General features: G+C 39.2%; 2 protein-coding genes across 9 annotated transcripts in view; both read left to right on the forward strand.

Moving 5' to 3' along the window:
• dgkh (diacylglycerol kinase, eta) overlaps positions 1-10,491 on the forward strand; it is a 37,117-nt gene extending 26,626 nt beyond the window's left edge. For 3 of the 7 annotated variants that reach the window (XM_020936266.2, XM_055151937.1, XM_055151930.1), the window contains 15 exons: positions 212-343; positions 1,481-1,615; positions 2,125-2,242; positions 2,335-2,445; positions 2,563-2,659; positions 2,727-2,834; positions 4,173-4,286; positions 4,505-4,639; positions 4,730-4,890; positions 5,238-5,343; positions 5,662-5,754; positions 5,833-5,952; positions 6,101-6,206; positions 6,770-6,900; positions 7,427-10,491. In XM_020936266.2, the coding sequence (XP_020791925.1) occupies positions 212-343; positions 1,481-1,615; positions 2,125-2,242; positions 2,335-2,445; positions 2,563-2,659; positions 2,727-2,834; positions 4,173-4,286; positions 4,505-4,639; positions 4,730-4,890; positions 5,238-5,343; positions 5,662-5,754; positions 5,833-5,952; positions 6,101-6,206; positions 6,770-6,900; positions 7,427-7,513 (1,754 nt within the window). In that variant the 3' untranslated portion in view covers positions 7,514-10,491. Of the gene's footprint in view, positions 1-211; positions 344-1,480; positions 1,616-2,124; positions 2,243-2,334; positions 2,446-2,562; positions 2,660-2,726; positions 2,835-4,172; positions 4,287-4,504; positions 4,640-4,729; positions 4,891-5,237; positions 5,344-5,661; positions 5,755-5,832; positions 5,953-6,050; positions 6,207-6,769; positions 6,901-7,426 lie in introns of those variants that run through there. The other 4 variants (XM_055151934.1, XM_055151948.1, XM_055151941.1 and 1 more) reach the window with 4 other exon arrangements.
• A 1,172-nt stretch (positions 10,492-11,663) lies between these two features.
• On the forward strand, positions 11,664-27,132 carry akap11 (A kinase (PRKA) anchor protein 11). 2 transcript variants are annotated; one of them, XM_055157080.1, is made up of 12 exons: positions 11,664-11,795; positions 14,359-14,453; positions 14,719-14,829; positions 14,914-14,967; positions 15,045-15,176; positions 15,623-15,881; positions 16,085-20,267; positions 20,363-20,503; positions 21,889-21,969; positions 22,896-22,942; positions 23,318-23,517; positions 23,860-27,132. In XM_055157080.1, exons 2-12 carry the CDS (start codon positions 14,391-14,393, stop codon positions 24,043-24,045), a joined length of 5,457 nt encoding a protein of 1,818 aa, XP_055013055.1. In that variant the 5' UTR covers positions 11,664-11,795; positions 14,359-14,390; the 3' UTR covers positions 24,046-27,132. The 2 variants fall into 2 exon arrangements, with proteins under 2 accessions (XP_055013055.1, XP_055013095.1); XM_055157120.1 differs by lacking the exon at positions 21,889-21,969.
• Positions 27,133-27,947: the final 815 nt, after the last annotated feature.

Raw genomic sequence — 27,947 nt, forward strand, 5'->3', positions numbered from 1 at the left:
TAAAATTAAGGATTTTTTGTAACACATGTACAATAGTTACAATATTCTAGCTATGATACTTTGGACCAAGCCGAGCACAAAATATGGAGCTGTAGCATGAGATGTGTGCTTTGGCTTAGGTTTTTGGCTTGTGATCTATGTCTTTCCCTTCCTCTTTTTCATTAATGTCTCATAAACACAGAAGCGTAAAGATCTATCTCCTCTTTTACAGTGGTGGATGAGCAGAACGCCCACACTGAGGAGACAGAGCTGACATCTCCACTGGAGTTCAGAAAAGACAGCGAGGAGGAGAACCGCGACAGTGAAAAGGATGAAGATACCAAGGAGCTGGAGCTGTTGCCATGTAAGTCTTCTAATGCCTCGGCTCCTAGTCTGTTATGTGACCTGTTTACAATCCCTTTTACCAACTTGGCTCTTACACAAACTATTTCCATCCTGGGTTGTGTCCAAAGCATTTAACCTTTCCATCCTCATCTGCCTGATCTCCTCACATCGCCAGCTGGCATTGTTTTCAAGCACTTAAGATGTAATTAATTAGGCTTGCGATGCCAGCTAACCTTTTATAGTGGATGTTCTAACACAAATACCTTCACACATTTTTCCAGTGTTCATGCAAGGTCAAGGAAAAGTAAAACCATAAAGGACTAAAAAGTCGCCCCCTTGTGGTTAATATAATCCTTGCAACACAATCATCAAAATGAACAGCGAATGGAAAAAGTGCTTCTGACGCAAATCATATTTCCTGTCATAAATAAACTCAAGGATTAGTTGCTGAAGTACGAGCAGAAACAGTGTTACTCAAAAATAGCTGTTCTGAATAGTTTTGAAAATAAAGTGAGTAAAGTGCATGAGTGATACTGTGAGTGCGTATGATTGTGCTTAAGTTACAGGATGTTTTATTGTCTTAGGAGCAGAATTCTTCCTGTTTATCATGGGGCAGCTTCCTTCCATGCATTTTCTAGGCCATTAGGAAAGACTGGGGGGTATCGCTTCAGATCCTCTGCTGAGCGTCCTCGGGTTTCCTTACTCTTTCCTGACCTGCTCATGAATTCCTCCCCCCTTCATTAGATAGTGCTGTCACTGGATGGGGCTTGGATGTATAGCATAGTAAAGTACCTTACCTCTCCGCTTGTTGAATAGTGTTTGTGTTTCATTTTTAAACAGTGGGGAATTTTAATGTTTTATTTAAAAAGTTACTAAAACTCAGGATTAAACAATTAAAGATATTTAAGTTATGGGTTAGATGCGTGTCCTCATTGTATTACCATGGTTTCCACCTTACTGCGAACTAACTGGTAACTCTTAACTGTTGTAAATGAAAGTTCGACTGGATGTTTATATATGTTACTGCAAGTTACTGGCTACTATTCAACCTTGAGTTTCTTGGATAGCTTGAATTCTCCTATAAAAGAATAAACAAGATTAATACAACAATACCTAACATAAAAATCTTTTCTTTTCTTTTTTTTTCTGTGTGCAGCTGCCAAGAGTCCATGTTCCCCAACAGAGCGGAAAGTCAGTCGTAGCACCCAGTCTTACCAGTCCTTTACCATCACCCCCTTCACCACCAGCAAGGAGAATCTGCCAGTGCTCAACACTCGCATCATCTGTCCAGGTATTAACACACACACACCAACAACTGCACCTTATTATGTCGTTTGATGTGTGCTGTAGTTTAGGGCTGTAAGACTTAAATCTTGCTTAATCTGCCAGTAGCACTTTATTCAACCAACATATTTATTGGCTGACTAATTATTTCACTGGGATTATGAAGGATTTTTATGAACCAAAGTAGAAAAGAGAGGGCATGGAATGTGACAAGTGAAGATTTGAGATAAACTGTTAATTATTTCTGCCATTTTACATTCAAATATGTAATTAAATTGTACTTGTCTTGCTAGGCCACTTTGGTTCAATTAAATGAATGAGATAATAGAGATAGAGCTTTTGCTAATTGACGCAAAGTACAAGCTTTAGTCAACCTGGAATTTCTTTAGTTGATTACAGCCTTACTATACAAATACTAATACAAATTGCACTCAGTACTAATAAGAGAGGATTACCCAAGCATCTCCTCTCACATGCGTGACCTGTGTGTGTGTTTGTGTGTGTGTGTTTGTGTAGGCCTGCGGGCTGGTCTGGCTGCCTCAATCGCCGGTAGCTCCATTATTAGTAAGATGCTGCTGGCGAACATTGACCCCTTCGGTGCCACTCCCTTCATTGACCCTGACCTTGACTCACTGTAAGGCTTTGCTCCTTCCTAAACATGGTACTAATTTGTGTCTAAAATCCTGTTAAAATTCAATGCAAAATTTTGTATCTGTTTTTATCCAGAGAGGGGTACATGGAAAAGTGTGTGATGAACAACTACTTCGGTATTGGTTTGGATGCCAAGATTTCCTTAGAGTTTAATAATAAGCGTGAAGAGCACCCAGAAAAATGCAGGTAAATGCAGGTTATTATTTTCACTGCATACTGGCGTTTAATAATTTAACTACCACCACAGTATGTTTTTTGTTGTTTTTGTTTTGTTTTTTTAAATTGTTTTTGTCTCTAATGCAGGAGTCGCACAAAGAACATGATGTGGTATGGCGTTTTGGGCACAAAGGAGCTTCTCCAGAGAACCTACAAAAATCTGGAGCAGAAAGTTCAATTAGAGGTTAGTAAATGAACTTTTAATATTCTGTAATATAAGATAAATCTAACTGGTAATATTTATTTTCTAGTGTGATGGTCAGTACATCCCTCTGCCGAGTTTACAGGGCATTGCAGTGTTAAACATTCCTAGTTATGCTGGAGGGACCAACTTCTGGGGAGGAACCAAAGAGGACGATGTAAGTATTTCCATGCTTTGGCTAAAACACAATTATATTACTGCCTTTAAAGGACACATATTATGTAAAAAAATCAACTTATAAGTTTTTAAACATTTTATAAAGGTGTTCCCTCATCATAAGCTTGCTCAAAGTTGTTTTAGAATTAATTCATCCTTGTTTAAGTAATCCTGTATGATATCAAGACTTGAGTGCTCAGAAAATTTCAGTTTTCACTTACCCCCTATTCAAGTGAAAACTTAACTGATTACTGAAAACAAATTCGGACTCTGGATTATACATGTAGGGTTCTAAAATGTCATATATCCATTTCGTAGTGATCTATGTTTGTTATAGTTGTTACTAAATGTTACTATGTTACTAAATACTCCCAAAATTTGAAATATAGTAAAAGTATAGAAACTGGAGAAACAAATATTTACTGCGGTGGTACATGAAGGGAAACGTTATCCATCACAGTTTCTCTTTCCCCTTTGGCGAGCCATGTTGAGAGAGCCATGATCCTGGTTTGGCCTGACCCCACTGGCCTTGAGGTGCAGGGGGAGGCAAGCAAAGAGAAATGTGTGCGCTTGTTTGTTCAAGGCTCAGAGCACAAGGGCTGCCAAGGGATTGCAGTGTCAGTTTGCACATATACACACACACGCGCACACGGACACACACATACATAAACATGCACACACGCCTACACGCACACACATGCACACATACACACACAGTGATCCAGAAGTCACCCTTAGACACACAAATACTGGATGTGCACTTGCTGTTATGTAACTGTCATGCTCAGAAGGGACAATAAATTAGAGAGAGGACATTTAGTTAAATTTACTCAAGAGTAGATACAAGCATTTATACTTCTGTTTTTTTCACCTGCTTCTTTGCATACAAAAAAAATCACACAAACATTTGTATCATCTAGGTGTATCATCTTCCTGGCACAACCCTGTTATTAATTTTAAATGATAAAGGACACAGTACCTCTAAGAATCTAAGAATAAAACACACTCCTACATTATCAAAAGAAAATTAAATATTGACAGTTCACAGAATAGATTTTTTATTTATTTATTTTTTGCTATGGAAACTACCTGGATTACAAAGACATGTTCATTATGTTTAAAAATCGTGTAGAAATGTTTGCACACCAAAAGGTTGTCCTTTGTTTCCCCCTAGTGGCTACACTCCACTCAACATTTACAATGTATAATTTTCTCTGAAAATTAACCAACTAATGTATGTATCTTTGAGTTAGGTCTGCAAGTAGGTTTGTTGTATATGTAATATATTATAATGAATATTAAATATTAAAATACAAAGTTTCTTTGTGTTTTCTTGTAGATATTCTGTGCTCCATCTTTTGATGATAAAATTCTTGAAGTTGTAGCTGTATTTGGAAGCATGCAAATGGCTGTGTCTAGAGTGATCAAGCTACAACACCATCGCATTGCACAGGTTTGGATAAACTACTTAACAATTTTCAACTGTACAACTGTATGTCAAAATGGTGATGGTGTAGATATAGTTAAAATTACATTATGTAATGTATAATTACAATACATTACTAAAGCTGTGATTTGATTTCACTGTGGTAATGCAAATATGAAACTACAAAAATACACGTTCTTTACAGCTATGTGCTATATTGATATGTAAGTGTTTTGCTGATCTAGTGTCGAACAGTGAAGATCACCATCCTGGGAGACGAAGGTGTTCCCATTCAGGTGGACGGAGAGGCCTGGATCCAGCCTCCGGGTGTCATCAAAATTCAGCACAAGAATCGCGCTCAGATGCTCACCAGAGATCGGGTAAAGAGACTTATCCCATAGATAAGGACTTTGTAAAGGGCAGGGTGATGTAGATATGCTGCTTAATGCTGTGTTGCTCTTTGAATGCAGGCGTTTGAAAACACGCTGAAGTCCTGGGAGGATAAGTTGAAGTATGATAAGCCACCGCTGAGACCTCACCTTTATCCACAACAGTCAGTGGATTTGGCCACAGAAGAAGAGGCAGGACTGGTGCAGATGTGTGCTCGAGCAGCAGAGGAGCTCATCACAAGGTAATCAACATTGTACTTGATTTAAAGGTGCACTATGTAACTTTTCTGGTTGGGTGTCCTCTATCTGCTTGTCTCCATCACAAGCATGCATTCTTTCTGTGAGTGAGAATGCCTCTCCACAGATCTGACCTGTAACTTCATTTGTTGGCATCACTTACTGTCTCCATAAGTTTAATGCCATACTGTGGAGCATTCTTTGTATAGCCATCACATCTTCATGGAGAAAAGCAGGTGGCAGACCTTCCACCAGAAATGTATCTTTGTACATAGCACCTTTTTAAGAGAAAAATAAATACATGTACATACATTTTTAATGTAAACTGAGTGGGATCTTGTATCTGTCATAGGATATGTGAGGCTGCCAAAACCAATGGACTTTTGGAGCAGGAGCTGGCCCATGCTGTCAATGCAGCATCTCACGCCATTAACAAAACTCATCCCAAGTTTCCCGAGGTTTGTTCAAAAACTTGTTTACAGCTAGGAGTGTACAATGTTGAAAACAAAAAAGACTGAAATACGAACTAATACAATATTTTCATTCATTTCAAAACATGTTAAAGAGGTCTAAACTACAAAACATGATTTTTCTATAAAAAGACAGAATATTTTGTTCTTTACAGGGGACATTCTAGTTTCTATTATCTAAGTAATTGCAGAGGTTTGATTACTGCACCAATTCAAATTGCAATATATTGTGCAACCCTATTTATCATATAAACAATAAAGTTAATGTATAATACAGTACAGTAACTAATATATATCTGTCCATAGAGCCTAACCAGAAATACAGCTATAGAGGTTGCTAGCACCGTCAAAGCACTCTACAATGAGACTGAATCTCTTCTTGTGGGTCGAGTTTCTCTGGTAGGTTATTACAATTCATACAGTACCCCTTGTGTTAACCATATGATAAAATTAACATTTCTATATTTGTTCTAATAGCAACTGGAGCCGCCTGAAGAGGAGCAGCTGTCAAATGCCCTCCAGAGTGTGGAGCTGGAGATGGGGAAACTAGGAGAGATTCCTTGGCTCTACCACATCCTGCAGCCAAATGATGAAGAGGTAAATAGATGCACAAACATGTCATTTAAAAAGTGACTGACATGCATATTGCATACTATAAATGAATGCTTGTTTCTTATACTTAATCTTCACGACAGAGCTGAGTAGCTAAATGAAAGGCTATAGGTTGACTGTGCTTATGTACCAGGACCACTCTCTGGGTTACGGCAAGAGGAACAGTCGCTCCAGCATGTTTCGAATAGTGCCCAAGTTCAAGAAGGAGAAGGCTGCCAAAAAGACCAGCCCTCAGTCAGGTACAGCCCTGTTCACATTGACCAACACTGTGAAAATCAGTATCTATTCACTGAGGGAAAAGGTTTTGAGATTTTGCACTTTTTTATGGTATTACTTAATGTAAAAAATATTTTACCAAAAAATATGATACAAAACTGCAGTGATTGAATTGTATGTAGATTTTTTAAATCAGAGAAACCAGATCACCAGATTGTTTGACAATTATCCCAGTTACTGTCCATTACATTTCCAAAAATATTCTTGTTACCTATTTGGGCATTTTGTCCTGCAGACCACAGGCTTGGCCTTCCCTCCCACTTTCTCTGTATGTCCAAATATGTGTTGACAGTAAGCATGCCCTAAACCCTCCTGGAATGATCTATGGCCTCTGTCAAAATCCTGCTGCTGCCAGTGCTGCTTCCCTCTTTTCCCTCTGGTTCCCTTCTGAAAACTTTTCACTGTTGATTTACCACAGTTGGGTGTGAGGATATATTGTCAGTCCGTGTAGTGTGGATGTGTGAGCCTCTCTCTTCTCTACCCTCTGTGTGTGTGTTTGCGTGTGTGTGTGCTGGTGCGTGCACAGTGGAGAGATGGGGCACAGAGGAGGTGGGCGTCTGGCTGGAGCAGCTGAGCCTCGGGGAGTACAGAGAAACCTTCATTCGCCACGACATCCGCGGTTCAGAGCTGCTGCACCTGGAGAGGCGGGACCTAAAGGTACGGACACTCCTGTTGTGTTAGTGTGTGAACCTTCAATCACTTTTTTCTGTCTGAATATTCTCCACCCATGAAGACTTTGGCGTGTTTTGACACTTCTTGTGTTGCATTGCTCTGCTTGGCTTTTTCTATTGCTGCTTGGTGAAATGACTAACACTGCTAAAAGGGGAAGGTTTCATAGTCTAGGTAAAGTGTGATCTAAACACAAGCAAAGATAGATGGTGAGCAAACAGCTGGAGTTCTACATGTATATCACATAGAAATCTACAAAACAATGTACTCCTGTTTACTCTGAAAAATAATTTAAAGCAGTCCTAATCAGACAGGTTTAATCCAATAGACACTAATCATAAAAATAACTGTGGCTTAAATTCGCAAAATGAACTTTATTAATGAGCTTGGTAAAGTTACATTACACTGTGTGATGTTTGACTGTCTAAACTAAATAACAGTGATCCTCTCTTGCAGCAGTGTAGAACAGCTGTGGTTTTGTTTTGTCCCTGAAGTGATATGTTTGACCCTGTAGGACCTGGGGATATCGAAAGTGGGCCATATGAAGAGAATTCTCCAGGGAACTAAGGATCTGGCCAAGACCTCCATGATTGACCTCTAAACCTGAGCAGAAGCTCCAGCAGAGGGGGGCCAAGAGCTCCCCAACCTCAGTGGACGTTTGTGAGCACCATCGTGAGAGAAGATGACAAGGATTTAATCGCCCTGTGGTGATAACTGTTGTGAAGCCGTGAACAAAGTAGATTTGTGTTTTTTGTGCTTTGGTGCCAAAATGAACGGGAATGGTGCAGTAAACGAAAGTAACAGACAAAATATACTGTATAATAAGCCATTTATGGTCCATTCATAGAACATTATCAGTTATGCAACAAACTATATGGAAGCAGACAGTGTGTTGTTTAGCAACACTGCAGTAGCAAAAACAGGACTTCCAGGAGTGTCCCAGAGGTGTAGTTTTCATTTCAATTCAGTGTGAGACATGTTCCTCACATTAAAGAGTTGCAGCTGATTTTGTTTGGTGGTTTTGGTGATGCTGCTTTCCAGTGGAGGGTGCTGTCTAACACAGTTGGTCACATGGGCTGCATGCTACACTTGCTCAGTATATTTAAGTGCATGATTAGTGACTTGATTTTAAGTGCAACGTACACTTGAATATGTTTTATTTTATGATGTAAGTATTACAATGCCATAAGTTACTACTGACAGCCCCACCTGTTCTAAATCAGTCTTTTAACTTTAATTTATTTTGTTTGCATGACAAAAGTGTGTCAAAACTCTATTTCAAGTGCCACATAATGGATCACACGTTGTAAAATGTTTATTTAGTAGACAAGTTTTAGCATTTTGCTGAAGTATATTAAGTATATTGAGTGAATATCTGTTTGACACGTCTCTCTGGATGTGAGTATCTGTACCAAAGTGAATGTCACTCTTTATTCAGTCGGCCAGTAGGTCCTAGGTGTTATTCCATCAGGCATGAGTTGGGGTTGATATTAGGAGAAATAATGGCAGTAGTAAAATAGTTGGATTCAAGCCAACTTCTAATCCTATAGGAATGTTTAAGGAATACTTAAGGCACTTTTACTCCTTGCGTTATGCAAGTTCAAATATTCATATCAAGACAGAATTTACAGTCACAATTTTCACCTCAAATGATTTTTACTGTTAGTAGCAGTATTTAACACTAATCATGAGAATAGTTACATATATCAATTTTCAATATCTAATACAGCAGCTGACTAGCATCTTGTCTTGTTTTCAAGTACAGCTTTTTTCTTCATAAATACAGCGTGGGTAAAACACTAATTTAGTTTCTTTAAGACTGGTGGCATTACAGGGTATAGTTCATTAGAGTTTATATATGTACATAAATATATTTGCACAGTATATATTCAGTACCCAAGGCCCAGTGTATGCAAACAATGTTTGTAAGTGTTAAAGTTAATGTGTTTGTTCTTTGCATACATCGCATGCATTATGAACAGCTTACACATTTGATTGCGTGCATATTACACCATAACAGTTGTGTGTTGTTGATGTGGTTCTAATCTTGTATATGATGATGCTGTGTATTTTAATAATGGTGCAATATTTGATCTATCGTTTTGATACCGTCTTTGCAGCTTTCTGAAATTTCTCAATGGGGGAAGGTTTTGTACTCATGCTCATAAAGATTTAGAAGCAAGCCCCAAACAGACTGACTTTCTTATCAAGTCCAGATTTCTTCCAGCAGTTTACTAATAAAGTAGTTTCTCTTCTCTGTGCTTCCAATATAATACACTAAAATGTTAGTGCGTGAAATGCGAAGGCAGACATGACTGTTGTCTTAATATGTATTTTTATGTTACTTAAAAGCCTACTTTATGTGTAGGTGAGTGTGCAGGAGTAGTGGTGTATTTTAGCAGAGTTACTGTATTTTGTTTAACTTCATACTTGCTGGTACTCGTTTGTTCTTCTGTATCAACCTGCTATATGTTTTTTTAGTCAATAGCTTCGCTTTTGACTTTTTACTGTGTAATTTAAAGTCACACTTTATAGCTAATTTCTAATTTCTTATGGGTGTTATAATTAATAACAAACTGTCCCTTTTATAAGAATGTGAAGGTTAGAGTAGTTTTGTAATTTCCAAAATAGAGCACTAGAGGGCCGTCTTTTAATCTCTGTCTTGCTGTTATGCTTCAATAGACTGATATTGAACATTGGAGAGCTGAAGACATTTAGTTTCATAAAAATGTGACGTATAATTTTGTTACTAGCTTATAATTATCATTACAGTTGATGCCTTTTTCTTGCCATGAATGGACGACTGAGGTTTCCAGAGAAGCCTTTCTAAGTATGTGCTTTATGTGAAGCAGTGGTGAAAACTGCAGTAGTCTGCTGCCTTGTTTAGCTTAATCTCTACATGCCAAACTCCATTCCAAACCAATTCTCAAAATATATTCTGTTTTTGTTCATTGTCTGCCAGAGTATAAGAATCATTTTTGGGGGGCTTTTTATATGTAGATAAGGTAGCCACAATGTACCCTTGCTGATATTTCCAGTGGTCTGTAAATAATGCTGCAAACTGCCTGGTTTTCCACAAACCAACTAACTCATGCAAGATTCTCTACTGACGGAATAATTACAAATATAGTCTTTGGTATAATTCCTATAATGGTGGGAGAAAAGTGAGTTTCATTTTGTTTACATTATGTTTACAATGGCACAGTTTTAATTTGTAAGAATATCTATGAAGGTATCAACAAATTTGACATATTTATTGTGTAAGGTTTAATGATATGATGTGTATTGTGTTTTTCACAATTGGAATATATTGTTACACCTGTCACCTGTAATACTATCTGGATGATTTTGGTAAAGTAGTTTATCGTTTTTATGACTACTATAAGTGACTGTTCTCTGTGCCTTTTTATGGTTAGAATGCATGGTTATAACTATTTATTACTATTTGGAGTCACCAAGATGTGTATTTTTGTATTCTGGATGATAAATGGTTCAGCTTTTGTTGTACATTTGAAGGTGCCTTAAAACAGGCTACCAATTCATATCTTTCTTCTTCAATAAAACCAAATATGCAGTGCCTTTGTGTCTCATTCTTCAAGTTTATTGAATTGAAGTTTGACATTGATACTGCTACTGTCGGATCGGTTCTTAACACAAAACTTACTCTTTACAGTTTTGTAGTATGGCTCATACAGTTTTGTTGTATGTATATAGTATGTTACAATGACTCATGAAAAACACATAACATAATGCATAATACTTTAGTTATTCTACAGAGCAAAGAGGTTTAGGCTGAAGTTTAATACATATTTTGCCTAACCCTGTTATCCTCTTAACAGATAGAATGTAATACCTCTCAAACACTGGCAACAAGGTGCTTATTCAAAAGGATGTACCCTTTTATGTTGTAGTCTGCTTATTGTAATATCTTGAAGTATGAAATGGCTTCATTAGTGCAACAAAGACATCCCACAAAACATGAATGGCTGTAATGTACAGTGCAGAGCCAACAATGAAGTGAGTGCAGTAGTAAAATTAATCAAGTATAAAGTAGAAATAGTGGCTAACCCAAGTACATATCTAGGCCCTACTTTAAGAGTAAAAAAGTAAAAAGCAAGCAACTAAATACACTTATATGTTGGTCTATGTATTTTGATATATTGAATACTCAGATTTGGAACTTGAACACTTTTAGGCAGGAGGTCACGATGAATGTATCAAAAAATAACCTCTCAAACCTTATGGAAAGAAGGTCTTCTTTTTACTTTTCAGTTTGTAGTGTGAATCGAAAGTAGCAGCTCTCAAATTTAGAAAAGGAAAAAGTATTGACTGTAAAATGTATTTACAAGTGCACTGTGCAACTTTTCTGGTGGAGGGTGTACTACCTGCTTGTGTCCATGGAGATGTTATTGCTTTGCCTGGAATGTTCCATGGTATGACATTAAACATAGCATCTAGTATTTATTCCTTATGGGTGTTTCTATTGCTCAAAAAAACAATAATTCCTTCTGTGAATAGGGGTGAGGGTCCACAGACCTGAACTGTAATCTGGCCAAGTGAGGTAACTTGCTTGTTTCCCTTGTTATACATAAAAGTAATTTACTGTGGACTACAAATACATCCAAATTACAATGACAAAGCCTGCCTATACACCCCCCTCATAGATTAACAGAGTGATCAAGGCAGATTGGATCAAGGTCCAAGGGGAAGGAAGATTCATATCTTTAGTTCGATTTATCTGCCCTCCACACCACGCCCTAGATCGCTTTTCCTGTGTGCGATTGGTGATGCCTAACACCGTCTTGTTTTCATGGAAAAGCTTGCTGGCTGGCTCTGGCAAATGGAGAGGTTGATGTTAGAGCAGTGACACCAAATACGAGACAGTAAGTATTAATTTACCTAATTTATCCCTATACTATTATCAGATTGTTGTCACTTGTTGTAAATGCACTCAGTTGAAATTGCGCTTGGTCGCTTGCTGCAGCCACCCACCAGTGATAAGCCCCTATGTTGCCATTTTCAGTTTACTTCAGCATAGAAAATCTAGTTCAGCATCCTCTAGCTGTTCCTCATCTGAATCCAAGCCCGTGCCATTTAGTTAAAATAATGTTAACCACAACGGGAAACCATAGCATCCTTTTGAATAATGGCCTGTTTTCGCCGCATTACCCATAGCGATGTAGCATATGCGTAATTTACATGTAATAAAGTCTAATGGGGTCCTATCATTGAGGTAGTCTAATCTAAACGCCAAATCAATACATTTGGGAAGTTTATGCTTGCTTTACGTCGAGCTTTTAATGTTTTTGGTGGCTAGGTTAGCTCTTAGCAGGATGTACGTAAAATGACATCACAGGAGCTGGGAGGCCCTGGTTTCGGAGATCAGTAATGCATTCATTTTTATTTATATTTATTAATTTATTTTTAATTTGGCGACTTTGTAAGAAATAAAGCGTGTATTCGAAATATCTGTGTCATTCTAAGCAATGGCCAGTTGTGATGGAGTGGTCAACATCAGCATCCAAAGGCGTATGTTCAAGGCCTCCTGCTGCAGCGGTGATGGGCCTGGAGCTTAGAGATATATATTTATTATAAAACTATCTGCTCTTGAATAACTACCATTGCTACAAACTCCAATACATAAGATCATGAATAAATAAATAATAAGTAATCCACATATTTTATACAGGTTAACAAGGCCATGCCCCTCAGCTTTTATTGCTGAGGTTCAGTGTGACTTGGAATCACATGACATTATACAGTCAACAGGGATGCATTTTCGTTCAAGAAATAAGTTGAACATGAGAAAATATCAGCATTTGGCCTCATGTTTCATATTAAGATTATGTGACACAAATAGCATGTAACTTTCCACAAACAAAGGTTTTTGCATGCTTATTCTGTGTGTGTGTTTTTGTTTTTCATTGCAATTAAAATATCCACAATGAAAAAAACAACAACAACAACAAAATAATATATGCAACACGCTTTTATTTTAGTCTGTTTTTTGGCAAAAAAAAAAAAAGTTACATACTATCGAATTAGCTTACTTACATTGTGGAATAATAATAATTCTTTTTTTTTTATTAAAACATTTTCCTATTTCCTTAGAATGAACTTTCTATTTAATGTTGGTTTACTTCCCCTTAGAGAATTATTTCCTCTTAAGTTGATCCATCACAGTCAGTCACAGATGAAACTAGTGGGCCACACTACCAACTGAACTATGCTCCTGGCCAGCTAAAGGATAAGCCCTCCGACTGTGGTTGATGAAGAAACCCACCTAGACACTGAAAGAACACAGAACATAGAAACTCCACATACCTACATTTCTTGGAAACATAATCTGCACCAGTCTTGCTGTGAGGCAAGAGTGCTGACCTCTTCTCTACCTGCAACCATATTGAAATGTTATTAAAAATATTGCGCTAGTCCTGTGAATTTCCCATTAAATAAAAACAGCTGCCTGTCATCTCCGTCCAAGTGGCTATTTTTTCCACTTGTTTTCAGAGGATTTTAGTCATAATGGACGTCATTGTGCTTGCTTTCCTTGTAAGTGAATTGAGTTGCACTAGATATTTGAGGTTAGACAGCAGTGTTGTTTTTGTAAAGTCCACCAAAGGACCCGTGAGAAGCCAGGAGGTCCAGGGTCAGCAGAGGAAGCCTGTGGACTCTACCCTCCTTGTTCACAAAATACAAAATGAGCTGATCAATGTGCCTGTCTGCTTGTGTCTAGACTTAAATGTTGGAAGTTACCTCAAAAGGGAGGTTTGGATTTCCTGGGAAACTTTTCCTTCTTGTACATTGTAAATATTTTGCTTGATTTTTCCCCACACTCTCATGCTTACCAACTCTGTTTTTCCAGCTTTAAACGCACCACTCTGATCTCTTAGCCTTGCTTTTTGATCTTCAGTGCAGGCCTTTCTAACAACACTGGACCTTAGAACTTATTTAATTAGAACTGCAGTTGGCCTACTATTAAAATGTTGTTCTATTTTATCTATTTATGTGTTTTATTTCTAACAAAGGAGTCAGCACTTATACTTGCAATTATTAAATTGTTATTTTAATATGGGTTTATTGTATTTGTTAGGATAAACATGACAATTTTGCATGTTTCCACTCTTGACCATGCCTCAGTCAAGACTGTGATGAGTCTTCTCAAACACAATGACCACTCAAATCCTCAAAAATAGCACAGTTTCACCTCAATGACAGTTGCACTTGACATGTGTTTTCTGAAGATGGCTCAAAAAATATATTGCACTAGCACGAGTGTTGGTAACAGGCTATTCCTTTCCAGGGCTAGGAGTGTGGATTGTGTAATATAATAGTTGTTTTGTTAGTAGCTTAGTTTGCACAAAGGCATTAAGTGTCGACATAAGTGATTGTGACTTGTATATCTTGTTGGGTGAACTTTAATTTCACTTGTCTCTCTATTTTCAGGTGAAGGGCCAGTGAACCTGCAGCTTTTGGCCATGGATACTTGTGCTCGTATTAAAGGAGTTCCAGTTAGGTCTCGTGCCACTGTTCGAAAAGAGGTGAGTTACAAGTATATCATATAGCATCATATATTGTCTTGCTGTACACATGTATGAATGAGCATGCATTATGGACCCTATTGCTGTTCAACATCTACACATGCTGTTTACCTTTAGTGCTTCTGCATGCTGCTGTTCTAAGAATGTATGGTTAGAAAACACAGTATTTCTTCCTGCGCAAAGCTATGAAAGACTTTTGAATAATGTCTCATTCTGTTTATTTTATCTGGCAATTTTTAAACCCTGAATGCTTCTGTATTTTCAGATTGTGCGTGAGAGTGGAGTGCACAGTGTTAAGAGCCTTTTTAGAAACAAAAAAGATCTATGCAGCATTTGCCTAGAACTGCCGACCAGAGACACCGCAAGGCTGACAGAGGTTTGTGTCAGAAAAAACGGCACCAATGGGAAATGTAAACCTCAAACTGGCAATGTTATAAACTGCCATTTATTTTCTTTTCAGATTAATTTTGTGTGTCTGCCAAGTCAGTGTGAAGGAGAGGAGGCCAGTCATCAGGTGAAAGGACAAAATGTTTAAAATGTTAAGCTACCTCTCCTTAACCTTTCTATTAACTTAAATGGTGTCTTTTTTAGACTCTGTTGTCTTTACCAGTGGGACTGTGTGAGCTCCTCAGGCCACATCATATCCAAAACCTAAAACAGGATGAGGTTCTGCTACTCAAAGACTATCGCCGCATTTTGGACCACAAGGATGGTGCTTCTCAGGTTGATTTTGAAATGATTTCATTATATATAGATATAATATCAGTACATTTAAAAGTGTTAGGAATACAATTGTCATAAGCAGGAGGTAGAAAACAATACAAACCAGGCATTTTCTCACACTTGCAGTATCCCAGGTCACCCATGGTTACAGTCTTGTGTTTCCTGGCCATATGTGTTGTGTTTGGATTCACATAAGCCTTGCAGCTCAATCTGTGGTTTTGTTTGTCCATTGTAGACATGGAGATCACCCATCTCTTGAATTAAAATGCTAACTTGCACAATTTCTCCTGCTTATTCCCATTCTTGTCACAAGTGTAGACATAACACTTTGAAAATAAAAACTTACATTTTCTATTTCAAATGTATTTTCATGCGTTTTCATCACATATTTGTTTTGACATTTTTATTCATCATAACTGACCTACTTTCTCTGTTTTTCCCCTTAGGTTCTGTGTAAAGCAGTGTGTGTGATGAGGCATAGTCCTACAGGTGCATCCCCTCAGTCCGGTGTCTCTCATCTCCTGGGCCTGCTGGGCTGTTATATGGCAGGTATCCGATTCGCTTTAGAACAGCATGTTCCAAGAGGATTCTCTGGGAGCAGTCATCAGGAGGAGGACGACACCAATCAGTCAGTGTCATCTATTGAAGATGACTTTGTGACTGCTTTGGAGCATCTGGAGGAAGATGAGACAGGAGACAACCCTGGTATATTTCTCAGACTTTTACTTCAGCCATAGGTTTGCCATCCTTCAGAAGTTGTATAATAATTACTGACTGCTAGATGGCAGCATCTAGTTAGAGTTCAACTTCTGTTTCTGTTCAATAACACAATTACTTAGTGACAAATATTTTTCAATCTGTGTTATCTCTTATCTCTTATTATTTTTATTATTCTTTTGTTTTGACAGGTGCAGCTTCCTTTCGGTATTTTAAGAAGCGTGATGTGGCATCACAGACCATTCCATCTCATAAGAGAAAAAAGGAATTGTTGGGCTCTCGAGTCATCATAAGTTCAGCGTTAGTGAAACCCGCTAAACACAAGTCTAGTCCGGACGTGTCTGTCACTGTGCAGAGGTCAGAGGGGGTGGAGTCCCAGTGGACCATCTGTAGCCCCAAAGCTCGATTACCCTCTCCATCTGACCACTTCAGTGAGTCAGAGGAGTCTGACTGCTCCAGTCCTAGTCCAATTATTTTCCTGGATGATGTAGGTTACCAAAAAAGTCTTTTAGCTAAACTGGACATTCCTCAGGTGCCAGGGGGTCCCAGAGACCCGGTGGAAGACTCTGATTCAGAGGTGAGTGAGTTTTTTGACAGTTTTGACCAGTTTGATGACCTGGATGAGCAGAGCACTGAGAGCACTCTGGCCCTGCCACTGGATCCTATATCTGCACCAGCTACTCAAAATAAGCCTGCTGATGCCAGCACTGGCCGGGCAGCAACTAAGTATGTGTCGAGGGGATGTTCGACTAAAGGAATGAACCCTCAGCGTTTTGAAGCCCCCACCCTTCCTGCTGATGTGAAGAAACCCACTCCTCTCAAGCCTGGCTCTCCATATTCACACCATTCAGAGTTACCAGAGTCTCCCAGACCAGTGCACACGCCCTCTGATGAGAACGGAGGTCCACTCTTCAGCCCTGTCAGCTCATCGGCCTTCAGTCCGCTCACAGATGGCAGTGGAAATCTGGAATACTTTTGGAAAACAGATGAAGATGGCAAAGGAAACACAGAGCTGCGTAAACCCCAAGATCTTTGCTCGTTGTATAAAACATATTCAGACTTTGCCAGCAACATGTCCAAAGAAATAATGGAGTCTGTTTGTGGCTTCCAGTCTGCTGTCGACATTAGTGACAATAAAAATCTCAGCTGTGTCTGTCACAAGGAGTTCAAGAATCCTTTGGGTCATGTGATGAAACTGTCAGAAATCCAAGAGACAGTGACTGTTGCCAAATTGCAGAAGACATCCCAATCTCTGAAGGACGGCATCCAGAGGTTTGCTACAGATCTGGTGGAAATGAGCTTGGGCAGTGCTTTCCGAGATCTTTCAAACAGTGTCTCCTCTTGCACCACAACTTTGTGTCATCTTGCCGCAAGACTGACATCGTCAGTGTTCCAAATGGCATTTCATGAGATTGGGATGCGACATGCCTATGTGTTAAAAGAAAGAGCCATCAATGGGTTAGCTGGTTTCTTGGTGGGGGAGGCACTGTCTGTAGCTCTTACAGAATTTTTAACAGTAAAAAAGCAAATATTTCACAACACTGTCACACGTTTTGCTGCTGATTTGGCAGAGGAGCTTGTGTTTGAAGGCATTATGGAGGTGTGCCAGTTCTCCCACCCATCAACTCCCCACACACCCAGTGATCGGACCTTTGCTTTGGGCTCAGAAATAGAGGAAGAGGAGGAGGAGGTAGTTTCCTCTTATGCTTCTGACCTCTCTGAGTCAGTTCTACAGGAAGCCTTTATTCAACTGTCCCAGGCTGATGTAGCCTTTACCAGCCAAGCAGCTATCAGCCTATCTGTGGATAATATGTGCTATGTGAGTGCAGAGAACACTCACACTAGTAGTACATTTGCTAATCAGCAAGTTGTAACCAGCTCCATCCAGTGCTCTTCAAAGAAAGACCCCACATGTACAGTAAAGAAAGCTTTGCTCACAGTGTCTGGTATGGCTAGCTGTGTTCCTGTGCCTAATGCAGGTCATGCTCTCTCTCATGTTTATGAACCAGAGGCAAGTTCTTCAGAAAACTCCCCACACTGTGCCCCTGACAATACCACATCCACACAAACTCCTCCCCTTATACATGAACAGGACCAAGCCAAGTCTCCATTCCAAAACTTCTCTGGAAACATGGTTGATAAGATGGTAACAGAAGCATGTGAGCTGATTACTGCCTCAAAGGTAAAGAAGAGCTTTGGTGACTGTGCAGATTTTTTTAGTAAGATTGGAAGTCAAAAAAGTTCAGATCAAGGAAATCCAGATCATTCATTACAGTCAGTGGAGAATAGAAACACTTTCAAATATGACTGTAAAGAAAGCGGTCTAATACAACATGTACCTGGACCCTCTCGGAGTTCCTCTTTGTGTCAAGGGAAAACCAGAAGTCACATTGACCCCAGGATCAGAAGTATGGGTGAAACACATCCCATGTTAGACACACTAGACATTCCCACTGTAAGTACACAAAGGAGGAGATCAGTCCCTGTGGATGAGTCAAACTCAGGCCAAAAGTCTGGTGGAACCCCTGGCACTCCTCCATCCACACCTCAACAGCACAGTGAAGTATCTAAGGAGAAGCAGATAAAACAATTTTCCAAAAAACTGAAAACCAAGCTGGCTAAAGAGTTCTCCCCAGCCACTCCACCTCCCACGCCACACTATCAACCCGAGCCAGATCCTAAACTGAAAGATCCATCTCCAGAGGCCGAAAAGGCAGAATTTATGCTAAAACTCATGAGATCTCTTTCAGAGGAGGCAGAGGGTAATGAGAATGAAGACGATGAAGAAATGCCAGAAGAGTCGGTGGTTTGTATCAAAAACAGAAGTTTAGAGATGGGACACAAGTCTTCCCGCCGAATGACTAACAAAGAAGCTCTTCATTATGCTGAACGTTTAGCCTGCCATATTGTCTCTATGGCAACAGAGATGGACACTCTCGGAGTGTCTGATGAAGAAGAAGTGAGCGGAGCAAGACGGAGAGATAGCGTGGCTCAGTTTTCAGAGCAGACTCTGAATGCGCTGTGGGTGTATGCTGGAGAGGTGGCAGGAGAGGTTATCAATGATGTCAAACGAATGGTGAGCTCGGGACCGCAGTGTCCTTATCACACAGCTATGAGGAGGAGGAGCTACGACAGGTCTACCTCTGAGCGCTCCATTCACACAGGGCAGAACAGGGCCGGCAGACTGGCAGAGCAGTGGTCCAGTGATTTAATAGCCTCTGTGCTGCGTTCCACTCCCTCCTCTTCTAGCACAGCCTCCAGCTCGAGCTCAGGGCTGTCGTCTGAATATCCCAGCTGTGAGAGTGTGACAGATGAATACGCTGGTTATCTCATAAAAGTGCTCAAGAAGGAAGGAGACAGCAGGGAACTTGTACTAGATCAATATGCTAGCCGCTTAGCCTACCGTTCCATAAAGCTGGGCTTGGCTCATGCTAGCAGAAAGATAAAGCATAGATCCTCTGGTGCACGTCTTAGTTTATCAAAATCCCTGACAGATGAATCAAAGAAGAGTGAGACATTCTCAGCCAAACAGAAACCAGTGTCAGGAATTAGCCCCTCTGCTGAGGAGTCTCAGTGTAGTTGTAAGTCAGAAGAGCAAAATCAGAAAGACTATGTGGACCTGGTGAACTTTGCAGAGTCCCTGGCCTACAATATCACCTGTGATGTTTCACAGAAGATGCATCGCTCATCTGTTCGCCTGCCAAAGTCTCTGACTGACTCTTGTCTTTATAAAAAGTCCCAACTCAATAACATTGCTGAAAACCTGATACGAAACTCTTTTTCCTGCCCGCTTTTATCCAAAGAGGGTCAGAGGAGACACCATCACAGCACGGGCAGCCTTTACGACAGCAGCTACAGCAGCAGGATGATGCAAGTGATTGAACATTATGCTCGGAAGATTGTTGATGATACACTAAAGATGAGCTTCGCTTCCATTGGTCCCATTCCGGAGCATCAGCGGATACTAGAGCACACCAGGCACACTCACACACAGAGACTGTCTGAGGCAGCAGTGCTGGGGCACAACGTGAGGGAGAGAGCATGTCACTATTGTCAGCTTCAGGAGCGCCCCTTCTGCTCCAAGCTCAGCTCTCACCACCACCTTCCCTCTGTGTTCAAGAGGAGAAGGGGGCCAGAAGGTCCACCTCACTCTAGCATGGACATTCCTAAAATACACATAGATATGGACCGTAAAGCAGCATTTGCTGAAGAAATGGTCTCGATGGCAATGGAGGTGGCCAAACGTGAGCTGAGTAACACCAGTCTCAATGCAGATAGTGGTATTGGATACGATGGCACAAGTTATGCTGAAAGCCTGACTGCAGAGATCATGACCTCTGCTTTAACCAACGTCTGCCAGGCCACCAGCAGCAGGTACATGGCATATGCAGTTCTCAATGTAATAAATTTAGATGGCCTAAAGGAACACAATGTTTATTTCTGTCTTTGTTTACTTCTTATGCACACAGCTCTCAGGGCCGGGAAGTCACAGAGTCAACAGTGTCCCAGCAGCTGAGTGTGGGGGATGACAGTTTGGGCAGCTGGTCAAACCTGAGCTTTGAGGATGAGCACCCAGACGACAACAGCAGCTTCCTCCATCTCAGTGACAGGTACACCCACAGTATTATCTGTGTTAGCTCATCAATGCGAGTAACATGTTGGTCATTCAAAATGTTTAATATTTGTCTACATACATCATCTTTTAACTTTAAACTTGGATGCCAATGTGTTGGTAAACAAATCAGTGCATAACTAAGAGGCTGTTACTTTTCTTAGTTATTTCATATTTGAGATTGAAAGAAAGGCTTTGTTAGCAGTGATAGATACATATTTAAATATTTTCTATTGTGTTAAGTGCTCTTCTACTATGAGCAAGTGTTCTTATATTATGAGCAATTTTTGTAAGAGCCAAGTCCATGTGTAATCAATTAACAAACTTGAAAAGCCACTGACATCCACATCCTGTTGAAGACACACACTGAAGAGTGCTTTGTGTTAAAAGATGTACCTCTCACATCTGTCACTAGAACCACACAGAGGCTGAGGTAATGCAGATTTAAGAGTATTTTTGTCGGTCTATTTTTGGATTTCCTGTCAGTGGATTTCGAAAGAGGCCATACTATGCACAGAATTTAGCTCAAAGGCTTAGTAGTATCATCTAATTACAGATCACCTATGCTGTGTGTTTTTGTTGGCAGATGGTTATCAAAGGATTAAGTGAAATTTAGCAGGAGCAAAAATACAGTGATCTAATGTGTTATACCTACAACAGCACTACAATATGTCTTCACTGCAGATGATTCAGGGTAGGGCTACGAAATTAGTCTAATTTTAATCGAGATTCAGTCATTTTTAATGTTACTAACCTGTTTGGGGCTTTTTATTCAAGATGTTTACAGCCAATCCTCTGTTGCTAAAAGCATGTGATTTGGAGGAAGAAATAAAAGAAATCATTTTAAATTACAATGATGAAAGTATTTTATGTTCAGGAAATTAATATGGAACCCAGTTTATTTGTATTTAAAGGTGCATTGAGTAATGGAGGGTCTGTAAATGCTTTTCTCCATGGAGAGATTACTGCTTTGTCTGGAATGTTTCACAGTATGGTATTAAACCATTCTATCTTCAGGGAGACCAAACCAGACAAATTGCAGGCCAGATCTGTGGAGAGGCAACCCCGATCACAGTAAGGGTATTTGTTTCTCTAGAAGTTTTTGAGCTATAAAACTGAATTAAGTTGAGTAAATGTAAGGTAGAGCTGTTTAATCTCACACTGTTGAACACTCCAAACAGAGCAATGACATATCCATAGAAACAAGCAAGTGATGGACCCCGAACCAAAAAGTTACATAGTGCACCTTTAATGAGACATAATAAAATAAAAAAAACATGATAGATCAATATGAGGATTTTTTTTTTCACCCTGCCCTAATTCAGTGAGATGTTGGAATTTGTGTGGTATTGTGGTGCGTCACCTTGGCTCTCTCCTCAGCAGCAATGGGAACAGCAGTAGCTGGAGCAGTCTGGGCTTGGAGGGAGAGGCGTGCGAGGAGTGCCTGTCCTCCCCCTCAGACAGGTTGGTCCGCAGCTGGTTGGCATTGCTGTTTCCTAAAATGACCTTAAACCTTAGGTGACTCCTCTATAATGAGACAATAAGGTGGTAGAACATTTGACATAAATATTTACAACCACATGTATATTCTGTTCTATGGTATATTGTCTCATGCTAGGAGCCACCAAACCAATGCATGACCTGGCCTAAGTCCATAAATATAAGCTTTACCTTCTATGTCCTGTTAGTGCTAGTGCCGCATGTAATTTGTGCTGATTTTGTCTTTTGCATTTTCTTTTGCTACAGTGTTTTGGCAATTGAGCTTTAAACTCATAATGTTTATCTATACAAACTGTTTACATAAGTTTCAAGTATTTTAACCCCATTCCAGTGCCTCCATTGAACATTTAGTGGCACGCACAGTATTTTTTATTTATTTACTTTTTTATTGGTTCTTTTCACATGCATAACATGAAAAGTGGTATTATGTGGTATAAGACCATTGCCTAAATAATGAATTTACTTTTAATTTCTTTGCTTGTGTTTCACAATTGTGTTGCATGACTAGTGTTGACCTCAGGTGATTTTTGTCCGTAAACTTTATAGTTCTGGGATACATATCGTTGTATCAAAGTTGAGCAGAGTCTCTGTGTCTGTAGCCAGGGGCTGTGTCAACAAGACTGTCATTATCAGTCTTATAAAGTAGAGAATGGTGTTTACCTGTTGGCTCGTCACATAGCAAATATCTTCACCAGTGACAAAAATGTGTGTTAAGTTGGCTAGACTTGTACATTAATTTTTCATTAAAGTGTTGACTCATGTCTTTACTGACACAAGGTGTTATTTGAAACTACATTTACCAGAATACACAAAAGTATTTCAACTTAGTCTGATTATGGTAATCTATTAATCTTTACTTTGTTCTGTTTTTGTTTTTGTTTTTTCAATAGTGACCACATAGAGGATAAGGAGACGGAGAATAAGGATGAATCTAGTGGTAAGAACTTACTTACTTTTACTTTTTTTGACCTTACATTAAGCATTGGGAGAAATTTGAGTTGTAAAACCAGTTGTCAGTATAAAAAAAAACTATGATTTCTGCAAGCTGTATCAGTCTGTATGCCTGTCTGTTATGTGATGTTCTTGGGGGATTTCTACACCCCCAAATTTAGCCACAATGTTGCTCGTTCATGCCTCCACTCCCTCCTCAGTCACTCGCTCTGCTTTATTGGTGGGTGTGTTTAAAACCATTAGAAGGGGGGCGCCGTTGTGGTAGGCTCTGTGACTGTGGGAAACCAAACATCTTTTTGGCTGTTATCATGACGCTGATGGTCAGTAAAAATTATATTAACTTTGGACATTTGTTTTACAGGGACAGTTTGCATAGATAGGACAGAGGTGCAGACTCCAAGGACTGCATTGGTCATTCTGAACACGGATGTTATGGAGCGTGTGCGGGGCCATTCCAACATGACTCTTGACCCCCAGCTCAGGAGCCTCCTACAGTGGGTGGCAGCCTCCATGGTAGACATACCCCAGATCCAGCTCATTCCAGACAGAGAACTGCAGCAGGTAATAACAACTAATCTTTCCCCTGAGTGTAGAAGTTTGGTGTGGAACTATTAAAAAAAAAAAAAAAAAAAATCCAACTAAATTTTAATTTGATAAGCATTTGAAATGAACTTTTATCAAACATTTAAAACATGTTCTACGAGATTATTGTTTGTTTTTAATTTACTTTGCATTTCTACTGTTTATTTTAGAAAGATGTTTTTTCTTTTCCTTTCTCATGCATTTCTTCATTTGTAGTCATAAACTGGATCTCTGTATTCTGGTCCAAGCCTAGTATATGTTGGTTATCATGTTACATTTGCTTATTATCTTTGATTGTCTAAGTGAGTGATGCTCTTTCAGCTGCCAGCAGTGGTCCAGAGGCTGCGTGAGAAGAGGTGGCGGGTGGGGGAGCTGCTCCACACTCTGCTGCGCTACTGTGAGGACAGCCCAGCACAGAGCCAGCCTCTGCCCAGAGAGGAGGGTCTCCAGGCAGGCAGAGAATCCACCCGAACCCCCCTGTTCCAGTGGCTCTTGGAGTATGCCTAGGGTCCATTGTTTTGTTTTTTCTTTCCTCTCATTTCCAATAGGGCTTTGCAAATTCCATTACTGCCCCTAGAGGGCAGCATACAAATTTGTTATAAAAAATGATTGTCACCATATTTTACATTTCATGTAGTGCTCTAAAGTTCTGTATTTACTTTTCCTACTTCCCTCTGTGTTTATGTAGGTCTTTCTTCTTTTGGTTTAATAGTGAACTGTTTCATCCACCCCCTCCTTTACGTCCGTCTTGAACCCTTACTTCTAGGGCAACAGAAAGAATGGAAGAAAAACAGGCCCAGCCCCTGTGTCTCAAACAGAGCGACGCAGGGGCTGAAGGAAGAATGTTTTTGTTAGGGAATCCCCATCGCTGTCGGCCGATGACGTCATCAGCCACAGCTCACCTCTGCGGTGGTGTTCCCACATGTTATGAGACCAACATTTACACACCACACCCTTTTATTATCAATCATAAAACAACCAGTCTAACAATGTTGTCTGACACTGTTGTCTGACAGGTACCCCCCACTGACTTACATTGTTACTGTTACACTTTACATTCACACTAACTCATCTGTATCAACCTATTTAATCTATTTGAGTTCACTGGCCTTGAGACTCTTGTAAACAGTTATAGTATGCTCAGTGTAATCTTAATGTCAATATTTGTGATTGATATGTCGCCAGTCATGAGTTCATTATGAGTTTGTTTCTTACATTTTACAATGTAATCTTTCATTATCAATTATTACATCCATCAAACGAATGAAGAATATCTATAATGAAGTTGCCTATTGCTGATATTAGTGTTAATACTGTACAATTGCTTGCCTAGCAACAATCTTGATTTTGAAACTTAGTAAAAACCTGGAATAAGTGGAATATACTAGTGCAATCGAAAATATATATATATATATATATATTTTTTAGAATATATAAGTCAGATGTGAAATGCTGCTGAGTTAAGAAGGAAGCCATGATATAGGCTTGATGTTGCCAAATGTTCCTTGTGACGTGACTCTCTCTTCTCCTTTCTGGTCACTACAGTCCATAAAATATTTTGGTCCTCTCTGTGTCAGTGGACTGTTTTGGGAAGATCCAGTGACGCAGATAGTGTGTTTTATGTAATTACTGATCTGCAGCTCTGAAACCACACACTAACGAACATGTACGTAGCTCCAAGCAGGGCTCACCGGTCGCCCACGCTCCACTGTGCAATGAAGGAATGCACAAACCCCCACAACAACTGTTAGTCACCCACTGCTGCACACAGCACTAACTACTAACATGCACTTTTTTATATTTTAAGAAGTGACCATCTGTCTACTGACACTCGTATATAGATTTAAACATCTGTCTCTTAAAGTTTTGTTTTATATATTGTTTATTTATATTTATTTACCTAAAATATAGCTATACAGCCAAATTTGGAAAACAGACATTTTGAAGATTTTGAAAATTGTAACACACCAAGCCCTCACATGTATTATTATGAATGAAGTGTTATTGGCAGTGTTGACTTGCATGGCAAAATTACCAATGCATTTTTAAAATCAATTATATTGTTTTTATAGTTTTGGCCTATACAGTAACTGAACTGTCTATATATTAACTACCAACACAGCTGTGTCCATAATATGTGCCTCGGACTCATATGCTGCACAAACATGCATTTATTGAAAGGTAAATGTGTTATAATCTATTGAACACATTTTAGTTTTTCAGTTTATTTTTCCATAAGTACTGCACCTCTTGCTTTTAAAAATACATTTCTTTTTATACATCTTTCCCAGGCTTGAAAACTGGTGGAAGCTTGTCTGTCAACGAGAATAAAACCAGACCTTCCGCGATTTTACTGTGTCAACATGAATCTGTTGGCAAGCGTTGTTTTTCTTCAGTTTCTTAAGTGGGAGGATGTCCAGTTAGAAAATAGTAAAATTTTGTGTGAGGAAAATGTGTTAAAGCCTCTGTTATCAGTACCATGCAAATCCAATGGGGCGAGAAGGAGACATTATGCCAAGATAAATGTAGCTCTGTTTTCCTTTCTTCGTTAGAAATACAAATCTATATCAAATCGTTTTCTTAGACATAAAACAGACCTTCTCACCATGTCCTGCCTCCACCATTAAAAAGTAAAATCCCCCACTCCATATTAAATCATTTTAAATAATAAAAATAATATTTTCACATGTTTTTTTTTATTTGAAAACGTCACAGCTGCTATAAATTGATTCAACAAATACATGAGTAGTTGTGGGTACTAATTAAATCTATTGTATGACTATATCTTAATTATCTGAAGTGTCATGAATTACAATTGCATACATGTATTCATCACTAAGAAACAGCACATAATCAATAATACATGGCACTTTTCATGTGGTCCCTGGCACAAGTGTGGACATCCATTATGGTTGAGCGCTAACAGTTTGTAATGGACCAGTTTTTATGCTTAAATTCAGTAGGTTGCCAAAAGTAAAACATTTTGTTCAGTATGGTTTGTTTACTTTACACCTTCAAATGAGTTTATCACAAAAACAATTCTTATGTATTTAAAATGTAATTAAATATTGAAGAAGTATTTAACTCTTTCTTGGTTTACATTGAAGAATGTATTGAAATACAGTATGTGGACACCGCATCACATTGTACAAACCTTTGAGTGTGCGTTGCCAAGGCAGTCCCCTCTAATGCCTCCCCTGTGTTTTCTTTCTATTTGAAGTTCCTGTGATTCAGATCTCCAGTGCTATATTGTTGTATTGTGAACGCTGAATGTGCAAAGACTCCATGTAAAGGCAGATATTATTATAAATCTGTTTTGCTACTGTTGTAAAAGTTTTGTTTTGCCTCTTTTGGCCACTTGCAGTAAAAAAAAATGTACCTCAGCCACTCTATTTTTCCTGCGCTATTAACAAATCCTGCCAAATGAATATATTTATTATGTAAGTTATACACTGTCTGACAGAAAGTTCTTTATTTGTCCCTAAAGTGACATTGCTACATACAGTAGTTAACACATTCAAGCCTGAAGTCAAACTTTAAAGTTGCTTATGTTGAAGCTTGGTGTGAGAATAAAGCTTTTTCATGTGCTCTTAAGCCAGGTATGCTTGTCTCTTTCTTTTTACACCAGCCTAAGTAACTGTACTTTACTTGAGGTAGTGTTTATTATTCTTTGCTTTTTTCTTTTTTTTTTTTTTGTGCTGGTGCCAAGGTGTATTTTAGGATCTGGAATCAACAACTGCAGTCTCGGTGCACCCCCAAACAAGCATTGTTGCCATGTGATTAGACCTCACAGAAGTGTGCTTAGCTAATGTTTTGTTTCAGCAGTTAGAGTCTGTTGGCAAGCGCCGAATCAATGCCTCTCTCTGTTTAAGTCTTGGCGAAAGGAGAGATGAAAGCGAGAGGGTGGAGGACAGGTGGGAAAGCTAATTGTAGGCTCCATAGTGATACAGCAGGTAAGGAATGTGTCTGACAAGCTTATCACTGTAGCTTAGCAGCAGGAGACACAGAGCCTTCCAGACAGGCCATAGATATGAGGTTAGAAGAACCCAAAAGGTGGATGGGGCTAATACTGAACAGGCATATTATCACAATATAACAATAAAGGTCAGATTGGCAGTTATTACTTCCTGTCTGTAATCCACATGACATTTTTTTTTTAATCATTGCATTTTCCTTAGTGCTTTATGAGCATATTATAGTATTTCCTGATATATTTTATAATGTTTCTTCATCAAAAACATACCTGGAGGTGTGTTTTGTTTCATTCACACATTTAATACACAAAGCTTGCATAATTAGTCTCAGTTCTTTTCTCAAATAGCAAGTACTCTGTCCCATGACTGCAGTAATACATGAAGTGCTCCACTGCGTTTTTAAACTCCATACACCTTCACTAGGATCTGTAGGAT

This window comes from Boleophthalmus pectinirostris, unplaced genomic scaffold, assembly GCF_026225935.1.
Source record: "Boleophthalmus pectinirostris isolate CB_2022bp ecotype Guang Dong unplaced genomic scaffold, ASM2622593v1 HiC_scaffold_1, whole genome shotgun sequence".
Classification (NCBI taxonomy): domain Eukaryota; kingdom Metazoa; phylum Chordata; class Actinopteri; order Gobiiformes; family Gobiidae; genus Boleophthalmus; species Boleophthalmus pectinirostris.